General features: G+C 33.2%; 1 protein-coding gene and 1 long non-coding RNA gene across 2 annotated transcripts in view; one reads left to right on the top strand and one right to left on the bottom strand.

Annotated features, from left to right (window-relative positions):
- The first annotated feature begins 10,210 nt into the window (after positions 1–10,210).
- Positions 10,211–18,890, top strand: part of LOC132741575 (zinc finger protein 737-like) — a 37,843-nt gene continuing 29,163 nt past the window's right edge. The window contains exons 1-3 of the mRNA XM_060729777.1: positions 10,211–10,240; positions 16,646–16,770; positions 18,609–18,762. Coding sequence (XP_060585760.1) covers positions 16,747–16,770; positions 18,609–18,762 — 178 coding nt within the window. The 5' untranslated portion in view covers positions 10,211–10,240; positions 16,646–16,746. The remainder of the gene's footprint in view (positions 10,241–16,645; positions 16,771–18,608; positions 18,763–18,890) is intronic.
- Positions 13,247–15,674, bottom strand: LOC132741574 (uncharacterized). Its single transcript, XR_009627294.1, has 3 exons — positions 15,424–15,674; positions 14,888–14,957; positions 13,247–14,311 (listed from the first exon to the last, which is right to left on the bottom strand). It is a non-coding gene; the product is annotated as an uncharacterized LOC132741574 (long non-coding RNA).

The raw sequence follows: 18,890 nt of genomic DNA, 5'->3' as shown, positions 1-18,890 counted from the left end.
ATTGCAACACTGATATTCAATCCAATGTTTATTTGACTTTAACAATTTGAAAAAAAATGAGTTACCTTTACTGGGATTTGAACTCCAGACCTCTCGCTTCCTAAGCGAGCCCGAAAACCCTTCAGCCACGGTGAATTTGTATGTAAATGGCCTGAAGAAAACCATATTATTCTAAATTAGGGCTTGTAACGACTTTAACTGTTGTTTAACACAGATGTAAATAATCCTGGAGCTTACTATAAGCATGTATATTTATAGAGAATCAAAGGGCTGTAAGTTCTGTGGTATTTTCTGATATTTGCAATCTAAATTGTACTGTATATCTGTATGCATTTTCCTGTATAAGTTTATTTTTATGTATTATAATTCATTTTGCAAGGCACCAGAGTTTGATACAGACGGAATTCTGCATAACTAGAGTTGCATCAAAAAATCATTTATGTTCATTTTTTACGACAGCCACACTTTATCCTTGCATATCATGGCTACTTTCTTAACAAACACACTTAAAAAAGAATTTAACAAAAAAAAGGTTCCTCGACTGGGATTTGAACTCGAGACCTCTCATTCACTAAGAGAGCGCGTTACCACTGTACCACGGAGAAGTTATACAAACCTCTGAATAACATCAAGTCATTCTAAATTTAGAACTTCCATTGTATTTCGGGTTTGTAATCCTTATTAATTTCGAGGTATTTTGATTAGGATAGACCTGTTGTTTAAAATTGAAGTAAATATTTTAGCGAAAATCACACTTCCGACTTCCCTTCGTGGCGTGCACGTCGCTCGGAAGGCATAGGTCACACCAGATGGGTGACCTAGTTAGGTCACTTAGCTGGTGTGACCTAACCAACGACGAAGGGTGTGGCCCTAAAGAGAGCTGCTGCTCCCGGAAGAGGTGCCTTTCCTCTATTGTCATTTGTTCATGAAGCGAGGAATTTGGTCCTAGAGAAGGTCTACGACGATCGACAGCTTAAAAAGAACTCCGTCGCGGCTCTACGACATCGACGACGTTGCAGGCGAATAAGTCCTCCGTTGCAGGCTCTACGTTACCAGCAATCGTAATAGAGGCCGACTAGTCTGGGACATATGGGAAACCGGCGCCCAGTATAAATAAAACTAAAAACACACATTAGCGAAAATCTTCTCGCCCAAACAGTCCGACATGTAGAATCTATACATACCACTACTCGGTTTGTGTAGTATTCGGTAATCGACATCGCTAAAAATAGTATTTTCATTGATAAAATCATATTCATCCGCGTAATTTGTGATTGTGCATTTATTGACAATTCTATAAGCCAACGCTATTGTTTAACTTTGAATACGTTGTAATTTGTTGGATACTTGTAACAAAATAAAATATTTCTTTCTTTTAAATCGCTAGTTTTAAGCTGCTTTGAGAACTACTTGTTGTTAGGTTTGTCGTAAACTTCTGTGTCAGAGATTGAATGTCCGCTTTGTATTTACTTATTTTCGATCAGAAAATACAATAAAACAATATTAGAAATCTTCGACCATTCGGGAATTTCTTTGCTTGAAAATTAATGCGCCTGTCTTTGACCATCTTTACGCAGTGATCTCCCCTGAATTTTTCGGCATTAGTGTACATACAAAAGGGAAGTAACCGCTTCAAAAAAGTGGACTACTTTCGGCATTTGCAATTAACAACATTAGACTCTGAAATTTCGCTACCATTATTTGTTTGGTCTGACGACCCAAACAAATAAAAACTATTACGTGATATTTCTAATTTTCTATAATTATTTTACCGTTTAAGGTGGAAAAACTTGAATGATGTGTTTGAAAATTATCAATGTTTCTTTAATATCTATCTCAAATTTTACAAACAATAAATTGTTTATACTGAAAATCTACAAAATTAAAATATTCGTAGTGGCATCTGCTATAATAAATAGAGATATTTTCTGCGTAAACTTGTGCGTTTACTTTATTTATTTTTTGCTCGGAATTATTCATAAAATGGTAGGCCTATTTAATAATTTTCTTAAAAAGAAATAATTGTTTTATGTTCGACCTTCTCCGGTCTTCAACTGTCACCAGTTACCAAAGACCTTCTTCTATATTGATCGTTTATTCAATTGTCAACTATATTCCTGAAACAAACGTTTATTTATCCCCCCCCCCCGCCCCAAATTATGTTGAAAATAGTTAAATGAAATATCTTTACATCATTAAAATGTTCACCGCAGGAAACCATTTTACTTGTAATATTATCATGATTGTGAGAGTGAAGCACCACATTAAACACCGTATTCCTGTATATACCAGACAATTAAAGCGCTAGAATGCAAGCGTCACTCACGTGTTTAATTGTACTCCATCATTTAAGTCAATTCCATCATAATTTATAATAATACATCGTTTTTAACTTGCAGTGGTTGGTCGCAATAATTTGGCTGCTCAGAAAGGACGTCCGGGCCCTCCAGAAAAAGTAAGTACATACATACTACCATTCGGAGGCCCTTGGATATTATTTAGCGATATGACATTATAACAGTATTCATTTTTTTATTTCAGTCCCATCTTTACATGTATACATAAAATTATATATATAACATAAAACACAAACATAAAATACAAGGAAAGCCATTAAAGATACTATATTTTTCTTTCTTTTTTTTAGCCTCTAAGGGAGACAAGTCCACAGACGATATCACAGCAGTTCTGAGGAATTGTCCCCCTAGAAACACAAATTTCATATGATCATTATCATTCATTAAAAGGTTATGTTATATTTAAAACATAACATCAATATATTCACACCATTGCATGGTTTTCTTACTGAAGTTTACATTGTGGTATAAAATAGGACACAATGAATAAAACAATACTAAAATGTTTAAATACAAATGGTATTATAAATACAATGTATATCATTTAACCCTGGAAACAACGCATGCTCATATGACTTGACGATTTCCAATTATTTACTCCTTTTTAATTTTAAGGATATTGATATAAAAAAAATTAATATGGAGCCTAGTCAAACTGTTAAAGGCCCATTATGCCTCGGAGTTGTTTTTGTTTTTATTTCTAAAAAGCTTTTTTAATTTGGCGTTCTTTTATAGTATCCAAAAAGTTACTTATTGGCCAATAACCGGAAGCATTTTTTCCATATGAACATGTTTTTTTAGGGCAATAAGTACAGTTAAAAAAATAAGTATTTTCATGGAAGTCACAATACTGATTTGTTTACATTTTGTTACTTGAATGACAAACTATTTCATAGTAATCACTTTTTTTTGCATCTAACATCATTTAAACATTATAAAACTCATGTTTTCCATTCCTAAGGTGTAAATATTTATTTGTTTCTGAGGCATAATGTTCCTTTAAAACGTGCCTTGACTATACATATTTATTATGGCACCGATTACTTTTGTAAAGAAGGATAAGTAATTACTCTACTGAAATCAAAAGAAAGTTTCTTTTGGTTTCAGCAGACAAATTACTTAGCCTGACACATTTTCTAATATCAAAAACACTTTTTATAACTTTTCTAGGCTCAGACAGGCATAGATTCGACAAAAACAGCGAAAGAAAACAACTTGAAAGTGGTGTCAAAGGACGAAAAGCAAACAAAGAATCGACAAGTTACTTCTCCTGCTGGTATTTAACTTTATTTAAGTTTAATCAAGAAAAAAATAATAATAATAAAAATAATAATCTCAAGCATATATATAGTTTTGCAAAAAAACTGCAAATGGTCCACAAAAGATTATTGTGCCGATCAGTTCATGGCCCATTTCTAAAACGCAGTTTGATATATATTCGTTTAGTTAGTTTCATTAAGAGTGAAATAAAATAGTGAAAAACAGAATTCCTAAAAAAGCCCAACACGGCAAAATTGTAAAATGTAGCAGACTCGGTTTGATTGAGCCTGTTCATGGACGGTACTGGAAAGTGCAAGTTACCGTCCACGCCCCCCTAGCACCGACTTAAGCCGAATTCAACATTTAAACACAAAATTGTGAATTTTGAAATTAGAAACATCCGCAGATGTGTTCATACGGCGGTTATCATGGAAACTTCAATGTGACACAGTAGTGTCATTCCATGAAAAGCGGCGTATTGTCCCCAAGTAAAAGAATGCGTGTGCCCCAAACGAGAAAACAATGAGCGAAACTGAATAAAATAGAATTTTGAAAGGGGATCTGAGGTTAGGAAGCCTGCATATCACAGACAAGACGTCAAAAGACAAATTTAAAAAGCAGACAACATATCCTAAGGGTGATTATTCATTATTAAAGTAGGAATACTGGAACCACCCAAATTGAAAAAGGCCAAATACAAGAAACTAAAAATACCATCAAATATGTATACACAACAATAATGTCGTGCTGAATGATCTTCAAGGATCGAAATTATAACACCATTGATTAAATGTACGGGGAGACTTTTTACACCCGCCACACGGCACAAATAACACGGATGTGACAATGAAATAGTGAAAAACAGAATCCCTAAAGAAAGTTTGTTACCCTAACTTTGTCTTAGAAACTGAGAAATTTGACTTCACTCATGAATGATCTTGACCTTCAAGGTCAAATGTTTTAATTTTGCTTGATTTTTTCTATAATTGGCTATACTTCTGTTATGTATAAATGGATTGGAAGCAACAATACTTTGAATAGGACCTTCAAGTAAACTAAATTGGTTATGACCTTCACTCATCAATGACATTGACCTTGAAGTTCAAGTTAATGATTTTTGCTTGATGTTTGCTATTACTAACTAAAATTTCGTTATTTATAAATGGATAATCTTCGTACTACGACACAACAATCTTTAGGACAATGCCTTAAAGTAGACCAAATTGATAATTGTTATTTCGCAGTTTTTTCACTATAGTTGGCTTTAACTTTGTAATTAATAAATGTATTTTCTTCATATTTGTGCACAAGAATCAATGGGACAAGATATTGAAGATTAAATTGAATTTGACCGTGGTCTTAAGTGTGACATTGACCTTAATTTTACCTTGACACTTAAGGTCAAATTAGTGAATTTGCAGCAATTGGTGATAGCTTTGTTATCTTTTGACTTGATTAATTAATTTTGAATGTCAGACATAATTATTTTAAATCATAGTACATGTATAACCAATAGACTTTATTTTTTAAAATCATAGTATTCCCGAAATAATCTTTATTTTCACATAAGTATCTCCGGTACGAATTATTTGGTTATTTCTTGTTTCTTCATGATTAAAAACCCAACATCACCATTTTTTCCCGATTTCATTATCAAAAAACGCCGACTTTTTTAAATTAAAATTTGTTAATTTTTTCTTTGTTTTTTTCCAGAAAAGCAGTCTACTTCTCTTTTGGGCCTTTAACTAAGACGCTGAAAGTTTGTAAGTCTAACCACGTTTTCATTTTTAATTTGGTTTAATTAAAAATTTTAAAGGGGTTTAAATATAAATTAAAACCCGGGAAATTTTTTTCAAAGCCCCTGTTAAAAACATACTTCCTTAGTTTCTTTGTTGAAGAATTAAATTGTAAAGGGAAAAGAAAGCTCATTTTCAACCTTTTGTTAACGAAAGGGAAAAACCATCTGCCGTGCAAAACCGTGGCATGACGGACGGGATTACTTAAAGAAAATTTGCATTTTATGCATCAGCAAAAAAGGCCCCAAAAGCTGGTTTACAAAACAGCGGCTCCGCTGAAAAAAAAATGCAACTTTAAAAAAAAGGAAAACCAAACATTTACTGGATTTTTACGCCCCCAAGAATTTTGAAAACAAAAACCCAAAAACTTAAAATTAAACGGACAAGTTTTTCTATAAAAAAAACCGAATTGTAGATCTTTTCTTTCTTTTAAAATCGTTTCCAAAATTTCCTTTTTTAAAATTTATTTAAAAATTTTGGGGGTAAAATTTTCCCCAATTTGCAGAAATTTCTTTTTGGGTTTTTGGGTTTTTGTTTCATTTGAAATTCTTTTTTTTTGGTTCCCTGCATAAAACTTTTAAATTTGCATTTTGGGGCGATACATATTATTTATCCCATTGGTTTTATCAAAAATCAGTCAGTACCTTTTACAAACAGTTATTCAAAAGACGAACATATTTAAAGTAATATTTGTCACAAACTCCTTTCCTTGAGTTTTTTTTAAATTTTCTTCACCATATAGATTTTTCTTATTACCAAATTTTTGTAAACCGTCAAAATTATTCCCGGATCAAAACATCTGAAAAATAAACATTTAAAAACAAGTTGAAAAAAATCTGAATAAAAAAACTATTTTCTGTTTATAATTTGTTGCTTGTCGTTTGCCGCGTGGCGTGGTTGCTTGTGTGCTGCATGCTGTTGGTGTGTTGTTGGGTGCGTCGCCGCCCGAAGACGAAATTATTTAATGTATATATTCAAATTTTTCTTTGTTATTTCAAAATATATATAAATCATCATTTGTATTTTATGCTTTTAAAGGTACATTATGCATCAGAAACGAATATTTTTTTTCCTTCTGTACATATGAACGACAATAAGTAAATTTGTCTTGGTGCTTTTCTATAGTAAATATCGGAAAAAAGTGATCGCTCGGAAGCATTTAAATACTGCATTAAAATCAGCAAAATAACAATGCATTAAAACCAGCAAAATTACAATGCATTAAAATCAGCAAAACAACATGAAAATTGCAGACTCGGTTTGAATGAGTCTGCTCATGAGGGATAATGAAAAGTGCAACTTCCCTAACGCCCACTAGACCCGGCTTGAGCGGAACTCAATCTTCAACACTTATTGTGCTTGAATCAATGATCCCGAATGTTCAGAAAAAAAAGTAAAACAACAATGTTGTAGATTTAACAAACAAAGTATAACAAACAAAGTACAAACAAAATGAGAATTTAAGATATTCCCACTTATATCTGCTGCATTTGAGATAAATAATGATCAGTAATTGAGGCATGATTTAACTTGGAAAGAAATTTTTTTAAGTTCATTTTCTTTATTTCCTTTTGACAAAATTGCATAATTTCCTTATTATTTTCTTCAATATTTCTTCATTATTTCCTGCTTAATTATGAAATTTAAAAAAAAATAAACACACAAATTTGACCAGAGGTCATTATTTCCCAATGGGGGGAGGGGGGAAAGGGGAATCCCCCAATTTTTCCAGGGTCATTTTTTTTTAAAACCTTTGGGATAAAATTTTACTGGCCCGGGGGTAAAAATATTAGGGACAGGGAAGTCAAAAAATATTCTTTAAAAGGGGGGGGGGTAACTTATAAAACAATTTTACCTTTTATTTATAAATTTTTGGTCTCCTTTTTTTGGGAATTTAAATTTGGCCAACGGCCCTTTTTTCCCGTTTTCATAGGGGATACTTATTTTTTTATTTTAGTACAAAATATACACTGTACTATTTTTGGCCTTTTTTGAAAAAAAAAAACACAAAACCAAGGGGAAAAACCACAGGAAAAATGAAATCAGCCAATCAATACTGAGAAATCGAATTATTTAGCCCCCAAACATTTTACATAGCCAGGGAGTATCATAATGAACCCCTTTCTGCCTTTTCCATTCATCAATTTTATCCAATCAGCTGCTGTTTAGTCATGCGTTTCTTGAAGAATGTCCCACAATGCATTTTTCAGGTAAATGTAGTAATTTTCGTGAAATACATTATGCCCATATTTTGGGGCTAGGGAAACAACCCTTTAAATTCGGCCCTGTAAAATATATTAGGGAAAATCACTGTAACGTTAGTAAATACTACGATATTGGGAAACTTCATTTTGAAAATTTGGATAAATTTAACCATTGCTACATAATTTCAACAAGTTGAAACTTGCCAGTTCAAATTAAACTACAAAGTACTCTGAAGATGCTAACGATGATATACCATAACAATTTACTTTCATTATACAAAATACTGGGTTTAATAACAGAACTTATTTTTTTAGTTGATCTTGATTTAGACCTTTACTTAGCCACAATAGTGCCAAAAGGTTTTCTTCTCAACCCAAAAAAAAAGGAAACCCCCAATAAACCCTTTGTTAGAAGGTTTTGAAACCCCAAAAGCTACCCGTTCACTAGTTTACAAAACCCAAACGCTTTAAACCCCACTCTCCCCCCACCAAAAAAAATTTTTAATTTATGTAAATGGTTTAATAATATTTTTTCCGAAAAACAACAGTTTTAAAATTTGGTTTTTAATGCATCCAATTTAATTTAATCCTTCGGGTTTTCCCCCAAGGGAAAACCCCTCTTTTATTTCTCCCAATTTTATTTTTTGACATAATTTTAAAGTACATTTTTGTAGCAAAAATGTGTATGCAGACAAAAACCTGTCTTTTTTCCCGTGATTATAACACATTTTACACAGAAAAATGCCTCCAGACTTTGTAACATAAATAATACTAAATAATATGGCATTGAATCATAAGAAATCAAACTGCATGCTAATATTCTCTCGTTATCAAACCCGAAATAAAAATGTTTTATCTATCATCAAATAGAGTGTGCCAAGGAATCATTGACCAAAGCCTTGTATGGCATACACAGATAGAGTTAACAAAAAAGATTAACTTTTATTTAAAATAGAGTAAAACAAGTCAAGATATGCGGAAATTGTATTTCATGCATTACCGGAATTTGATAATGGATACGTGGTATTATGTAATAGTAGCGAAAAAATAGAGGAAAAAAAGCATGATATACCTTAAAATAAACAAAACGTTCTGCTTGAATGATACTAGATTTAAAAAAAACAAGACCATTCATCCCTACCGTTAGTTAAAGAATTAAAATGTATTCCATTCAGTACTCGAAGAAACTAGTTATCTAGTTATCATATTGGAATACTAGTTAGTACACAAGACAATATATGACATCAGTCTACGTGAAGGATATATTATAGACTTGCACAATTCAAATATGACAACTTATGTTCTATGATCTTCGTAGCGCAGTTGCTATAGAAAAGCACATATCAAAATTTATTTGGGTTTCAGTCTGTCGGTTTTTTATGTGCTTCAGTTCGGCAAATCGACGTCGATATTATAAAAAAACACGAACGAGTATGAATAACGAGTATGAATAACTTGTATTAATAACGTGTATTAATAACGCATATAAAATGTATATATGAATAAGCAACAAATATCAACACCTGAATCCCAGGCTAATCAATATTATGCAACTTACAAGTGTGGAATAACTTTCGGGGATATCTATATTCGCAATTCTAAAAGAAATGACACAATTTCGATACATATTTATAAGATACCTACTTAGAAGCAGTATTCCCTAATTAACATGTTTTGGTCAAAATTTTCTGTATTATATTATTTTTCTGAATACACTTTTTTTCTTCTTTATTTTTATTTATAACTAGCATAAATTCTCACATATTTGAAGTCAGTCAGAGACGTGAAGTGCCATATGAAGAAAATGTTAGTACACCACGACATTAAAATTTAGTGCAGTTCTTAATCAACAAATATCAATCAGTCAGTTTATTTATTATATTTTGTATATGATAACGAAATACATTGTAGGTATACTGTATTGATGGACATGTCATGTATTAGTACTACAGGTGACATCTCATGTAGGCCTAGATGTTCATAGCTTATGTTTTGTGAAATGTTATATGTATACCGACAATAAATAAATTTATTTGATTGGATGTGATACGAATCATTCCATTCGCTTTTCGTAAGAAATTCAGGTAATCCTCAAATGAATCAGTGCTATACACTGGGCATATATAAAAGAACCAGGGAGTCTTTTCAATAAAAGCTAGGCACTGGTGCTCGGATTCCTTTGTATCTCATAGCTGTTTCTGAAGTGACTAGTCTAAGAGTAATGTCTACGTTTTCCCGCGAGGCGGTTTCACATTAATGGAAGATAGATGATACCGAAATACCTTACAATCTGGAATGGGCCCTAGAGATCTTCTGTCCCTAAAATTTTTGCACCCGCCTGCTTTATATCACTAATTTACATTACGCATTAAAGTCCGTGTTTATATGGATTTACATTGTTTCAAGGAATTATTTGTTTTGAAAGCCTTAGCATGTCGGGGTTTTCACACCTTTTCAAAAATTTTGGAATAAATCCAACGGTTCCCATTTTATGTACGGAGTTGTTGTAATTATTATGCCGGAATACGGTTTCCGGAATAAAGCTATGTACAGCGTTTGTAAACACGGGATGAGTTGTCGTCTCACAGACGAGGCGGGAAAACAAAATTTGTGCTTTCCGAAGGTATCATGCATTGTTTCTAAAAGATTAAACTCATATCTTTATAAATCTTATTTGTCTTAAATACTATTTTCAATAATCATTAGCTCATTGTAACAACACCGGAACCCCAGTAAATAGCGGAGTTTGACTTCCAGGTTTTTTTCCATTTTTCGGAAAATTGCATGCAATCACGTTTTTTCAAAAATAAAACTTATTTAATGCACTAAAAAAACGCAATGAACCTTATAGATCTATATATTCTTGTTTTTCCTATAGCGGGCCGTTATAGAATCTAGGTCTGCTTCCCCAAAGAAAAATCCTTTAATTTGTTTAAAATCATGCAGGTTTCCCCAAAAATTGAATTTAGAGCAACTGCGGGTATTATCGGCATGTTATAGTTATCGGCATGTTTTTAAAATATCATTGGTGAATTTCAAATAAATGCGTCATATGCTATGTTTACGTCACATTTTCGCAGAACACTTCCAGGAAGCGCGAGTTTTGAACTCCAGATATTTTTTGCACAAGAAACATCAGCTAAAAAAAAGGTAAAATTGCTTCCTGTATGTTTATCTTGTTACGTAATTTGACTGCTTACGTCATCGCTTAACAATGTGGTGTCCGTATAAAGTGTGTTTGTGTGATATTTACTTAGTACAATTTGATTGCCTCTGTCCTATTGGGCGCCTGTAAGAGTATGTTCTAGGTATAAGACCACTAAATATTGCATTTTTTATTCCCTTCCCGGCTTAAATGGTGCCCGATAACTGTAACAGTAAAAAATGACGGGAGACAGTTATCGCACATTGAATAGCAAATAACAGTCAATTATTTTTTTAACGTTTATGAAAAATTGAGTTTTTACCGGCGCCAGTTTGAGTCCAGAGAGATATCCTGGATATGTGTTAAATACCCATTCCTTAAAAAAATTTATACAGAAAAACTTGAAAAATGTTACTGAAACAAACGATACATGTTTGATCCAACCATAAACTCATGAAGCTTTTGGCCTACTCATTGAACCAGGGTAAAAAAAATAAATTGGCACTTAGTACAAAACTTCTATTCTATATGGACATCAATCAAGAGCAAGACATCTGAGCATTGTTTTGGGTGGCATCGAATACAGCAGTAGATGGAAATATATACAGGGGATTGTTTCATTTTGTACTTGATAAAAAACAAGAAAAACTCTTTAAAAAAAAAAAAACATATTTATTAGATAAACAATTTCCTTGATAATATACATCATAATAAATATAAAAAAAGGGAATAAAATTCATACAGTTTTTTTTCTTTTTCCACTTAGATCATTTATGACAACCCCCAAAAATTTTGTCAGTTTTGACCATTTAAAAATGGGTCTCCATTAGTATGGTAAAAAATGGCATGCCCCCAAACTTTGGGGCATCCCCAAAACCCTTTGGGGTTTAATTCCCCAGGGCCCCCCTTCAGGACAAAGTCCAAAAGGGAGAGGTGCCAAAACAACCACCAAACCAGGGGCCTATTCCCAAATTTTTACTTTAAGCTGAGAAAAACACTTGTGGGACCAAATTCGATTTGGGTAGGAAATAAAGGGTTATAAAAGGTATAAAAATAAAACCCAAGAAAAATTTTTAACATTGTTTTTAAGTAGGGAAAAATTTTTTCAACTCAAATTACTATCCCAAAAAAAACAAAGTAAATTGGGAAAATAATACAATGTAATTGAATAATAATTAAGCACTTAAATGAATTAATCAAGCATTTAAAAGAATTGCTAAGAACTATACAACAATATAAACTATATTAAAAAAACAACAAACAAACATCAATTAAACTTGTTAACTAGAACAATAACATAACAATATATATACAGATTGCAGGCATCTTATTTCAATCTACATGTATGCAGGTTATCCAATGACTTTATAAAAAAACATGGTAATTAATTTAAAATAAAGTATGAATCAAGCACTTAAAAAATTGCTAAACAGCTATACAACAATTCAAACTAAAATAATTAAACAATTCTTAAACTTATAACAATAACATAACAATTAATATACACATTGAAAACATTTAACTCTTATTTCAATCAACATATATACAGGTTATCCAATGACACGTAAAGAGTTACTGTTTGAGGTAAAGAGAATTCTTGATTTAGATGGGAGAAAAAACCCTTTTACCAATAACTTGCCTGGTCGTGGATGGTTCAAGGCCTTTTCCCGCAGAAACCCAGAGTTTACAGAACGCACCCCAGCAGCTTTGGGTCACCAGCGTGCTGTGATTAACAAGGATATGATTACTGGTTAGTGTAGAACTTTTACTGCTGCTAGTCTTAGTTAAAAATGTATAATACAGATTTTTGAACATCATTTACAGCTCCTTTTTTCTTTTGAAGCAAAAGTCCTGAATTTTTGTACAAATCATTCATCACTAAATGATGTTATTTTCTGAGGATTACCATTGCTTTTCATCAATTATCTAATAAAGTAGTTTTTTTCCTGTTTGTTTTAGGCTGGTTTGAGGGATTGGAGTCTTACTTGAAAAAGGAAGTGCCAAGTTACAAAGACTTAATTTCAGACCCAAGGCAGTGTTGCATCTAGGACGCGCGATTGCGCGATTTGCGCATATTTTATGCAGATCGCGCATTTTAATGAAGTCAACGCGCGCCAAGTCGCGCATCTGACAATTTTTTAACTTTATTCAGTTTATCTTCATCGTGTCTTGAAAGCTTCAGCCATGTTTGTTTTCACTCGTGGTAATGACTAAAATACGTACTAAAAGCGTTTGTAGCAGCCGACTGGGTCATCTCGCGTGTATTTTAGTATTCGTCAATATTTTTATTTTTTCTACTTCCGTTTTTTAGCCGACGATAGCTGTCAAAAATGCCTGAACGTAAAATAAATGAATTATTTTCGATAAGTCATAGTGTAAGGTAAATGTATGTCCCCCACATTTTTTTCAAGTCCCCCACATTTTTCAGTTGAGTGGGGGACAATCCCCCATAATTTTGAAATTCTAGATGCAACACTGCAAGGAGGATTTTCAATGCGGACGAAAGTGGCTTTCCAATCAGCATCAAATCCTCTAAAGTTCTGGCACCAAAAGGTGCTAAACATGTTTATCAAGTCATCTCAAGTGATAAGAGTCAAATAACTGTAATGGCATGTTTTAATGCATTTGGCAACTATATGCCACCACTTATTGTTTATCCTGGCCAAAGGTTTAGGGATACACTGTTATCAGGGTTTCCTGAGGCCATTTATGGTCATTCAGCAAATGGGTGGATGGACGATGAACTCTTCACCTCCTTTGTTAATCATTTCCATGAATATGTGATGTCAAAGAATATCCCCCTTCCAGTAATACTTTTTGTTGATGGCCATAGTACACATATATCATTACCCACAGCAACATTCTGTGCAGAGAATGGTATAATCCTATATTGCCTGCTTGAAAATGCCACTCACATTTTACAAGCATGTGATATAGGATTGTTTTCCCCAATGAAGTCTAAGTGGCGTATGCATTTGAAAAATTGGCAAATGGATCACTTGGGGGAAGCTTTCACAAAAACTCACTTCCCTGAAGTGTTCAAGTCTGTTTGGGAAAGCGTCACGACACTCCAGAATAGTATCAGTGCCTTTAGGAGGTCTGGTTTATTTCCACTTACTCCTAAAGGTATTGATGAAACTAAATTAGGGCCCTCAAAAATTATTGCTGATGAGACACAAAGTCCCAAATGTAAAGATTCTGTGTCTCCAAATTTGCCCTCTGCCGATATTGCCAATCTGCCCTCTGCCGATATTGCCAATCTGCCCTCTGCCATTGCCACCCTGCCCTCTGCCGATATTGCCAATCTTCCCTCTACCAGTACTGCTAATCTGCCCTCTGTCAATCTGCCCTCTGCTAATCTTGCCAATCCGACCTCTGCCAATCTGCCTTCCATCCCAGCTGTCCCTCAAAGTACTGAGTCATCTGATGTTGTAGAAGCCCCTAGCCAAGAAACTGTCCTTGATGTGTCAAACCCTGTTGTTTTGCCTGTATCCAGACGTGATCAAAACTATGTTTCTCCTTCCTTTAAAACTTTACATGTGCCTGAACCTAAAATAAAGAAAAAAAGAAATACATTAAGGGCAAAACTCCCTAAAGCATTGTCAGGGTCAGAGGCATTAAAAATTGTTAAAAGAAAGGGGAGAAAAAAAAATATGACTTGAAGAAAGCAAAGATTTACAAAGGAGAGAAGACAGAGAACAGAAGAAGAGACAGAGAGAAGAAGATAAAGACCGGAAAAAAGAAAAGAACAAAACTAAAAAAAAAATAAAAACTTGCGCAACAAAAGAACAAAAGAATGACAAAAGTGATAGTGATGTGCCCTATATGGATGAAAGCGATTATTATGAAAGGGAGGTCTGTCCTGGGTGTAAGTTCCAGTGAGGGCAAAGAAATTATGAGTGGCTTTGGGTGCGACTCATTGTTCCACGTTGGTGCACATAGAGTGTGTAGATGATGATGAATTTTATGGCAAAGATGCTAATGAATTAAAAGGGGTCGCATTTCAGTGTGAAATGTGTGCCTGAGAAGTAAAAAGTATTGCCCGAGAAAAACAAAGTAATAAATAAATTCAGAATTTATCATTGTATTGTTTAGCATTTTAATTATCCTTCATCATAAACATACCTTTACCAGGAATTTGTACTGAATTTGTGATCCATGGATAGAGCTCACTAATACCAACATTGTCCCTCACCTAAAAATCAAAAAGCCTGTTCAGTGATTTATTTTTAAACTTTGAAATATCAGTACTGACATAATTTACTTAATGGTACTTACATTATTTTAGAAGTAATTAATCAACATGACGGAGAGAACATGTAATTATTTTTTGTTAAACACGTAAGTTTCTAACTTCAATAAGGGATTATTGTAGCTTGTGGCAGTCATTGAATAAACATGTTTTCTAAGTCTTATTTATGAATAAACATGCCATAAATCATGGAACAGAAACACATTTATTTTAACTAACACAACTATCTCATAAAATGAAAATGGTCGTTCAACAGGTGGTCCGAACCGGTCAAAATGGGTACGAAATGATACCGGTACGAATTGACATGACTACAAGAAAAAGAAGCATGTCAGGCATTTATTTATGCAACTGAAATTCTACGGTAAGTGCATGTGTTGTATACCGCTAATTAAAATCACAAACTTACCTTGCAAAAGAAATTACTGTCATTAATTAAAAATCAATTAAAAGTGCCGATAACTGTCACACACTGCCGATAATTGGTGCCACGTTGTGTAAAGTTACAAGTCGATTTCACATTATCAAATTATTACGAAGCACCGGTTACGTCATCAAGAACAAACAATACGGGCTCCGTTTATTCAATACAACTATTAATAGATGTTAAATATGCGTAATTTTAAGTCAGCATATAATTCACCGTTAACGTGCCGATAACTGTCGCAGTTGCTCTACATAAAGATTTTTTCTCCCCTTTTGCAAATTTACCCTGTAATTTTCCCCCAAAATGAAGGGCAGGGCTGCTTCCCCAACCTATGAAGAAAAGCCCTGCTGCAGACTGCATTTACCACAGGAGCTTGAAATTCTATCAATAATTGCCCTAAAGTCAAATTCCAAAAAAAAATCCATACCCTATAGTATATATAAAAATATAGGGTATGGATTTTTTTTTGGAATTTGACTTTAGGGCAATTATTGATAGAATTTCAAGCTCCTGTGCACTTACAAACTCGCTTGCATGATTTCAGTCGGCCATATTCCCTAGCCACAATGATAACTCAAAATTCCACTGTCTAAAATTCCACCAAATTATTCCCCTTTTAAATGAACTCAAAGAAGGACCTTTTCATTTTTTAAAACTTTTTTCACAACAACCCTACCCCTGAAATTGTGAATTTTTAGCACGATAATCTGTCAAATTGTGAAAAAATAAACAAGAATAAATCATCACCTGTTGTCACTTTATTCATAGATTTAATAATTATGTTCATAGTTCAAGTTTTCTTCTTTTTATTCCCTCGAATATATAATCAAATTCTCAAGATTGTCTTTTGTCTGGTCATTATTTTGTTTGGTATTGAATAGCAGTCCTGCCAATTGTGATTTTTTTACACATTTTTGTAAATTTTTAATGTTGTTTTGGTATTGTGAAGAGGCCATATTTCGGGGTCAAAATCAAACAAAAAAAATCACTGAAGACTTTGTATTTATTAATTTGTAAGTGGACTGTAGTCCAGATGTTTGTGCTGTTTTTTCTTATTTGGATAGTTTAAAAAAGATAGTTTAAAATGGTAAATTTGGATGATGGCCCCATCAACCCTGTGTGGCTTGTAATTGTCAGTGTTTTTCCCTATATTTACAAGTAAATTCTATGAGACTCATTAAACTTTTTTCTTTAATAACACTAGGTCACATGGACAATTTTAGGGCACCTGGCGATATTTCAAAATTTAATTAATTCTGGAAGGCTAAAGACAAGAAAAACAAGTGGATAAAGCTGTTAAAGAAAATGGCAAGAGGTGGCCCAAATTTGGTGAGACAACTTTTTATTGAAATGAATTTTATCTTTTTGTAGAATTGTAAAACTTCCTAAAAGTTTGTTCAAAATTGTATAAAATTTTGCCAACCAAAGTACACAATGATTTTTCAAAATGCAAATTTTCTAGATTAATTTAAGTTAGGATTTTTTTTACCAAGTATGTGAACTCAAGAGCTGCAGTCATTTTCTTGGAATCCACATTTAATTTATTAATTTACTCTTTTTCTTGGCAGCTTAGTAGTGACCATTTGCATCAAAGAAACAAAGTCCATAAATTTTTATTATTTAAACATATATTATTTAGCAAATGTAGCATGTAATTGTATTATTTTATATTGATCACAATATAAATGTTTCAGGATTGGAAATCAAGCATACTACTTTATATGAATTTCTTTCCATGATTAGGTTTTGTCATCAGTATTTTGTTTTATGCAATTAGTGCATGCATTAGATTTGAATTTCAATATTGATCTAAATTTATAAAAAAATTGTATATTATTTTGAATCATTAGCTTTTAATGGATTATGGGTCTGCAGTCTTAAATTAGCCTGATTCTGATAAAAAAGATAGAATTTTTAAAATTAATATTGGCTCACATTCACCAGAGTGAGACATACCTATCACAGGAATTTCAGGGCCCTTTTCCCCTTCTTTGCTGTAGCCTGTATCAGGGCACTTCCCCAAGCCAAATTACTACCTTTTTTCCCCAAAAAACAGTCTAAATTTCCCCTTCTGGCAAATATTTCCCCTTTAACTGAAGAATAAAACTTGTAAAGAAACTTTCTTGTTTTAAAATAGATAATTGTTTTGTCCAATGAAAGCTAATAATTCAATAACCCAATAGAGGGATACCTTGATTTAATACAATTGATGTTAACTCAGAGCCTCAGTCTGAGTTTGCAACTTTCTAAAAACAGCATGGGAAATCCCTGCTGCCTTATTTTTTAGTGCACATGTGATTTGTTACGACAATATGGCGACCGATACGATGTCACTAATGTAAACAATGTCACAGAACAAGAAGAAAATACGATTGAGTGACGTTTGTAATTGTTTATTAAAAATTGGATGAATTGATGACCTTGTGTACGAGTAGCACAACATGCCCAACTGTCGGAAATAGCGAGCCTAGCACATCAGTGCCAGTAATACAGTGTAAACTGATAATAATGTACCCTCTGAATCAAACCAAGAACCCTCACATGACCAACATAAAATACTATAAATAGGAAATATGAGGTAATATAAAGGGTCAATAAATTGATCTGTAAAAAATGTTTTTTACTCCTGTTGGACAGAAAGCTTAGTACTATAGTAAACCTTAAATGTGATTGGAGGAAGATATGCAAATAAATTATGATATTCCCCCGAAATGTGTGAAAATATGATATTTTCCCCAAAAGTGTGGAAATCGCGCATTTTTTCCCCACAAAAAGGGCTAGGGCGCCTTCCCCAAAACTAGTGAAAAGGCCCTGAATTTAGTGACACAGTCATCAGAGGCAAGCTGACAATTAATTGGGTCATAATTGGGAATAGCCCTTCTTGATAAAACAATGTGGCTGCTGTCATTGGAGATTTTATTATTCAACAGTGTATTGACCTTTACCAATTAAATTTCTTTGAGATTATATTATTCAACAGTGTATTGACCTTTACCAATGAAATTTCTTTGGTCATATAATGTCTGAGCAGTAATTTTCTCTGACCTCACCAATGGGCATACTGTGCTTATTTTTTTCCAGTCATCAGTCACTTTTATTGGCCCGGTCAACCAAGTTTGAATCACTGTTGAATATGTTTAAATAATCACGTTTTTTAATTTCCATAGGAGGCCATGAAGAATCTGGATCTGAACCAGTTTCTGGACAAAGATATTGATCTTACTCAGTTCTTCAGTCAACAAGAGCTGGATGATATGGGCATTCATCAGCAAACAAGACTGAAAAACATTGCACAGAATTATGAGATTATGCTCTATATGGGTAAGACTGTTATAGACTTTTCAGGGTTTAATATTTCCTTCTACCGCAGGGACCCGCCATAGGGTGAAAGAAAATATTCTTTAAAATCATGTAGTTTTCCTACTTTGATCACAACACTTCACTCATTC

The sequence above is a fragment of the Ruditapes philippinarum genome, unplaced genomic scaffold, assembly GCF_026571515.1.
Source record: "Ruditapes philippinarum isolate M1 unplaced genomic scaffold, ASM2657151v2 ctg1149_1_1_1_1, whole genome shotgun sequence".
In the NCBI taxonomy this organism is placed as follows: domain Eukaryota; kingdom Metazoa; phylum Mollusca; class Bivalvia; order Venerida; family Veneridae; genus Ruditapes; species Ruditapes philippinarum.
The sequence above is the reverse complement of the archived record's forward strand: the minus strand, read 5'-3'. Positions and strand labels throughout refer to the sequence as shown.